The sequence below is a fragment of the Diorhabda sublineata genome, chromosome 1 (genome assembly GCF_026230105.1).
Source record: "Diorhabda sublineata isolate icDioSubl1.1 chromosome 1, icDioSubl1.1, whole genome shotgun sequence".
Taxonomy (NCBI): Eukaryota; Metazoa; Arthropoda; class Insecta; order Coleoptera; family Chrysomelidae; genus Diorhabda; species Diorhabda sublineata.
Window position 1 is genome coordinate 35,258,764 of NC_079474.1, and position 6,974 is coordinate 35,265,737.

Sequence of the window (6,974 nt, forward strand, 5' to 3'; positions counted from 1 at the left end):
AAATCTGTGAGACATTCTTCTGACGTCACAGAATACACGAAATTACCTCTCTTTATAGAATACAAGCCATATAACAATAAATAATGTGGTTTTTTCATATAAATCTCACTTTATTAGGTAAATAAAATATGAGTAGGTTCTCAATTTTGAAAGAAATTTTAAGCGGATCATAATGCTACACGCTTGCTGTAATTTGTGACGTCACAAAATTGGATTGTGTGGGATTAATGAAAGTAGACCGTCCTTTGTCTTGTGGAAGAATTCTTGGGTTAAGACTGCCATATTTGAAAACGTGTATTGATGTAATACGGTTAACCATAGATGGCGTTAATATTTATTATTTCTATTATCGAACTAAATGCAGATGTAATAATAATACGTTTTATAAAATATCCGTTTATAATGGATTATTTTTTTAATTATACGCACTACACTATCAATTAGTATTATTTTCAAAGTTATATGATATAATGAATAGCGGATGCATGCGATGTTATTAAAATCGTGTCTATTTTTATAACATTGACTAATAACGGAATGTTTAAGGTAAAAAATGTGCCGGAAAACTCGAGATGTGCATTTTTCTCATACTAAAAGACAAACAAAGTCACAATAATGTGAAAATTTTTATAACAAAACTCTTCCCCGTTAAAATCCAGACGAAATGTAAACATAACCTATTCCTAATTATTTAAAAATCTCTGTTGCATAAAAATAAAATTGTAGTGAATCACTTTTTAATTAAATTAACTCAACACTGCGTAAATATAATTCGAAGGGTTATTCATTTTAATAATAAATCTGTCGATGAATTAGTTTAATTTTCGTTTACCTGAGTTCGTGTTCACTTTGTACATGTTCAGTACTTTTTTGTGCCTGTAATTTCTGATAAATTTGTTTCCACATTATATCTTCCATTTCCATGTCCATTTTTTTTACAAACGCCGAACTCTAATATTAAAAAAAGTACGCCGAAACAGAAATTTGTTTCTACACAAATTTATAGACAAATTTTTCCAACTGACCGATTTCACAATTACCACATAGTAGACTAACATAAATTGTGAGTCATTTGTACTAGGAGAAACATGAATAAACTGTATTTTTGTTTCAAAGAATAAATCTGTCATACCAAACATAAATCTCACGGCCTTGTAAAGACTCCGTGGAGGTGTAATCCATATTTATCGTATAATACAAGAATACTATCCAAACAAGAATACGAGGGTTATAAGATATAAGTTATGAGAAAGTAGTTGGTTTAGATTGATTAAATTTGTATATCAATTGAATTAGTTTATTTTAGTATTTATAACTACTATACGTACAAAACATAATTGTTACGCTAAGAGATTTATTATTTATTTTAAAAACATCCAAATAACTAATGAGATGTAAAATTGTAAAATAAACGGTCTATTGTATAACTAATTCAAGTTGAAAGCATAGACAAATTGCGATTGTACGAATGACGTCATTAATGATAATAGCTTAAACAATCTTATATATTAGGAATTTACAGGAAATGTTTTTCATAAAAAAATATGTACGCGTATATATATAATTAGTATTATTATAAAATGCGAAATATTTCGACATTTGTTAATGAAAGTTGTTAACGTATTTGCTTGGGACATATAAAAAGGTTGAATAGATAAGTTTCTAAATACCAATGTCGAAATAAGCAAAACGATGAAATGAACACTTTTTAGAATTTTTTTTTATTTAATTTGATTTTAAATACCTTAAAATTCCCGTTAAATAAATTTGTTCCAATTCATGTTTTCACAACACAATCACGAAAAACACACAAGCTGATAAAAGTAAACGATATTGACTTAAAGAACATTTGACACAGCAAAAAAGGCGGTATAGTAAAAAAAGAAGAAAAAGAGGGAAAAGTTGTTAACGTATTTTTTTGGGACATATAAAAAGGTTGAATAGATAAGTTTCTAAATAAAAAACCAATATCGAAATAAACAAACTGATGAAATGAACACTTTTTAAAATAATTTGATTTTATATACCTTAAAATTACCGTTAAATAAATTTGTTCCAATTCATGTTTTCATAACACAATCACGAAACACACACAAGATGATAAAAGTAAACGATATTGACACAGAAAACATTTGAAACAGCAAAAAAGGAGGTATACTAAAAAAAGAAGAAAAAGAGGGAAAAGCTGTTAACATTCAAGAATACTCTTGAGAATGTCTGGCAGTTTCATTTCGTGTATATTAGAAAAAGTGTTAAACGTGCTAAAATAGTTTGAACTCGAATAGAAGTTATAAATTATTTAATTTTATGATTTTTGAAAAGTGAAACCTGTGGATTTAGTGATGATTGACGATATAATTTAGGTATGTTTGACCTTCACTAACCTTTCGTTTTGAAAATCTGTAGATTTTTGTTTCTGAAATACGCGGTAGAGTTGTGGCCACATTTTCTTTACCACTCACAAAGAATATAACGTTTCAATTTCGATGTTACTTCAAGATTAACACACAATACACAACAATTTCCACATAATTTCTGAATATTCTACATAACGATAACAAGTATCTAATTATATTATAGAGTACGGCTCAGTACTGCAACTGAGATTATATTTGACGCTAATATAACATTTTAAAAGACTTGAGTAAATAATTAACATGTTTATTCAGCGTCTAGAAGGGGAATTCCAAGATTTTAATTCATACATTAAACCCCAGGATTTGATTGTTTTGAAATTAACTTGTATCCAGATTGCGTAATAATTCAGACAGAACAAACAAAACAAAAAATTCTTATTTCCTTATTAAATTAATGGTAAAAGTTACATTGTTCGAATTTTGCTGTTGAGACCAGTTGGAAAATTATAAAAAGACCATAATAAAATGTATACCAGAGGTTTCAAAACTATTCTTGATGAAAGACGAAAGTTTACGTAAAGTATCCCTTGGGTATCACTAATATATATATATATATATATATATATATATATATATATATATATATATATATATATATATATATAATGTTGAAAAAACAACTCATGAAACATAGGAATGGTAATAAAAACTCTTTCTTTAATTTTAACCAACTCACATCGAAACCTCCAATGAGGAGGCTTGAGTCGAATCTACAATAATGATGTTGTTAGACTGAGGAAGTGTTAGGTTATGTTTACTTTAAATTCATTTGAAAAAATTTCGAAAACTTTTGAAAAGTTATTCGGAATTGAAAACGTTTGTAATATACAATCAGAAACAAAAGAATTTTTTTCGATACACGTCGTACATACATTCCGTCTCACTCTACTACTTCGCCATTTTGAAATACATCAAAAAATGACGTGGCTTATTTAATAAAAAATTAGTTTGACAGAGGATTCGAACGTTATAACCGATTGTTCTGATTGTGATTTGAATGTAGTTCTTAATCATTTTGATCACGTTTTCATCGCGTGTTGCTGTGCTGGGACATTATTTTCATCGTCTTTGTTGATATTTGGCAAAATTTTTTGATCTAATTCTTTTGAAAAGTAAATTACGTGTTATATTAATGATGGCTGTTATATATAATACACCTTGTATACGTCTTGTTGTTATCTTCTTTGTTTTAAAATGATCTTAAATCGTATAAGAAATTATACTGACCTTTCATTTTCTAATTCAGCCGATTTTTGTGATTTCATTTGAAAAGCTTTTCAGAAGCACTGGTTTAAATATTCGATGTTTCGTTTTAATAACGAATCGTTCGAAAAAAGTGATTTAAATATAGCACAGACTCCGAAACAGATTTAAACAATAAGTGTTGTGAAAAATAATACTTGTCGTTACGTCGAATTAAATTCATATCAAAAATAGTATATTCTTTAAATAGAGAATTTAAATATAATTATTTATCAAATTTTATCCAATTATATTTAATTGGGCTTATTACCTTGAAAAGTGGTTGTATGAATTGTGCTATGATTGGGATATTTTGAGATAAAAAAGAAGAAAAAATGAATATTGGTCGATAAGAACGGAAATACATAAATAACTCGGGATCAATGTAATTGAATATACAGTGGGGTGTTAAAGTAAAATTATAAACATAATTATTGATAAAAATGATGATAATGCCACTTTTTATAGTAATTATTTAATATAAAAAGTCGTAAAGCGTGAGTTTAATTCACTAGAATCTTATATTAAGAACTAAAGCAATAATTTTTAGAATAACAATAAGTACTTTCTGAGTGTTTTCAACAGACGACAGGGCCGGTTTAAGATTTATAAAGTCCGGGATTAGAATAATAACGGTGCCTACTTAAGGAATTCGGAAACCCGGAAAAATTAAAAAAATAATATCAATACGTTAGATTTGTGGTATCAACACATCAAAAAATACAGAATGTTTTCCAAATGATGTAGCCCGGGGCTATAGCCCCCCCAAGACTGTAGCTTAATCACTGTTTATTGTAGGTTACGAAAAAGGGTTTTATTATAAAAATTATTCCACATTCGAATGCTCCCCTTCAATATAGTCCCCTCCCCTCGCCACGCACCTTTCCATACGTTTTTTCCATTGATCGAAGCAGTGCTGGAAGTCTTCTTTGGTGAGTGCCTTTAGTTTTTTACTTTACCGCTTCCATCGACTCAATTCGGAAACAAAAAAAGTCACACGGTGCCGAATCTGGTTAGTACGGATTACTGACCAAATATTGCTTCACAGTTAACGCGTTATGGACAGGTGCGTTGTCCTGGTGCAAAATCGGGTCGTTTTTTATGAACTCGTTTTAGCAGTGCTGCCAAATCTGCGTCTGGTTGACAGTTTGATCCTCTGGAACCCATTCAGTCATCAAGTTACGGTTAATGCCGAAAAAAAAAAGATCAGTATTACCATGAATTTTGATTTGCTGTTTCGGCCTTCACTAAACCGATTTCAGAACTCAAAAACGCGCGCACGAGATAGAGAATTGTCCCCATATGGCTCTTGCAACAATTTATAGCACTGAATCGTTTTTTTTTTCAATTTATAGCGCAACTGCACAAATACTAAATAGTGAGACGTGCATAGATAAAATATCTAGATATCCAATACGTCTAGGGCGCCCTCTAGGCGGGCTGTTTCGTTATTTAATAGCCAGACCTCGTAAATCAAATTAAAATGTGTATTTATCTCACAAACAACGAAAGAAATTGAATAAATGAATATAAAAAATCGATCTAAAACAGTTTTAAAAGCGTTTTTTAAACCATAATTCCAATTTTAATGATATTAAATATATTGTATAGCACGAACCTTTCGATATAACTCGATTTCCGTTTCTTTAATTGGAAATATACAATTTTCCACAAATCCTTTTTCATATTATTAACTAAATTATCAAAATATATGCGCGATCTTTCACTATGTATAAATTTATTCGAAAAACCTCACGACCGTTGATAAGAGACTGATCTAATCTCATTAAAAACATAAGTTGTAGTATATAAATCAACTTAACTACTAATAAATAATATATATATAAATATTTATTTATGTATTAACAATAAACTGCTAATAACAATTTACTATCTAAAATTTGCTGTATTTTTAATCCTTAAAAGTGTTTTGACGTTTTTTTTGGAAATGTTTCGTTTCTTGTATTAGCTCCAGTTATAGATGTATAGCTAAATCATTTTCTTAGCTAAAAGTTTTTTCTTAATAGTGTAGATATTTTCTTCAAACATTTTATTTTATTTTTCAACCTCAAACGTTTGTGCATCCAAAGAAAAATTCGTGAATTGAATGGCCTCGTCTAAACAAAAGGAGCCAGGCCAATGCTGGCTAGTCTGCAGGACCGGCTTCGTTAAAATCTGCTAACTGTTTTAGACGATCGATAAAACGTTTTAGATTTCAAATTAGTTGTGCATTAATCTGTTTTATCCAACGTTCGATTTCAAATCATTAATACCAAACCGCGTCTCAACTTCAATGATTAATATTTCTGTATAAAATACGCCGGTCAATGTCGTTCGTGTAGAATGGCCTTAATACTAAAGTTATGAATGGCGGTCGTGCAAGTCTTAAACATTTAAAATTTTTGTAAACTGTGTGGTTTTTATTGTTAATTTTATGTATTCTATTCTATATTATAAATTTAGTTCGGTTCTGTCTTAAATATTGGTTTAGTTTGTTTAATGACATCAATGACTTATCATTTTATTACTTAATTGGATTACGATATGACACATTTTTCTTTGAATTCCAGGTATTTATTACATTTTTAATAAAATATATAAATAAATAATTATAAATTATGAAAATTAATCAAGATTTAATTTTTAAAATGCCATATTTTGTACGGGCTTACAAAATTATTATAAACATCGGTATTCATAAAATAAATTGATACAATTTTCTAATTAATGACGTACCTTTTAATTTTTCTAATTTTCTTAATGATTGTACCAACGTAAACCATTTTTTTTATACAAATGACCACGCACTTATATTGAAACTGATCATTTAAAAAAGCTCAAATTTATTTATAATTTTTAAAGAATCTTATTTATCGAGTCCGGATACTCGAATTATTATAAATAAACAAATCGAAATGTGGTTATCTACCCATGTATATATAATATTTAAAAACCCTCGCGAAAACTACTTAATATCAAGTGTTATCTAATGGTCAAGCTGGTGAATATAATTTAGTCTGTGGTCATCGGTATTTCCCCTATAAATACTTTGTAAAATTGTCTAGAATATTCTAGAAATGTCGATTTTTAGTCTAGAACAATTGGTCGAATGTTTCAGTTTTAATATGAATACCACTAAAAATTTCATGAATCTTCTAGAAAAGTCGTTTTAGGGTCTAAAACCTTTGGACAAATATGAAATGTTCAAATTTCATTATGAATACTCCGTAAAATTCTCTAGAATCTTCTAGAAACCTCGATTTTTTTTGAGAACCTTTGGACGAATATAAAATGTTCGAATTTCAATACGAATTC

The 6,974-nt window shown here is 28.7% G+C and overlaps 1 protein-coding gene across 3 annotated transcripts in view; it reads right to left on the reverse strand.

Moving 5' to 3' along the window:
• The window catches only part of LOC130449690 (protein unc-13 homolog 4B), a 32,842-nt gene extending 27,440 nt beyond the window's left edge, over nucleotides 1–5,402 (reverse strand). The window contains exon 1 of one of the 3 annotated variants that reach the window (XM_056787756.1): nucleotides 5,278–5,402. In XM_056787756.1, coding sequence (XP_056643734.1) covers nucleotides 5,278–5,345 — 68 coding nt within the window. In that variant the 5' untranslated portion in view covers nucleotides 5,346–5,402. Of the gene's footprint in view, nucleotides 1–832; nucleotides 1,183–2,384; nucleotides 2,603–5,277 lie in introns of those variants that run through there. The other 2 variants (XM_056787838.1, XM_056787686.1) reach the window with 2 other exon arrangements.
• Nucleotides 5,403–6,974: the final 1,572 nt, after the last annotated feature.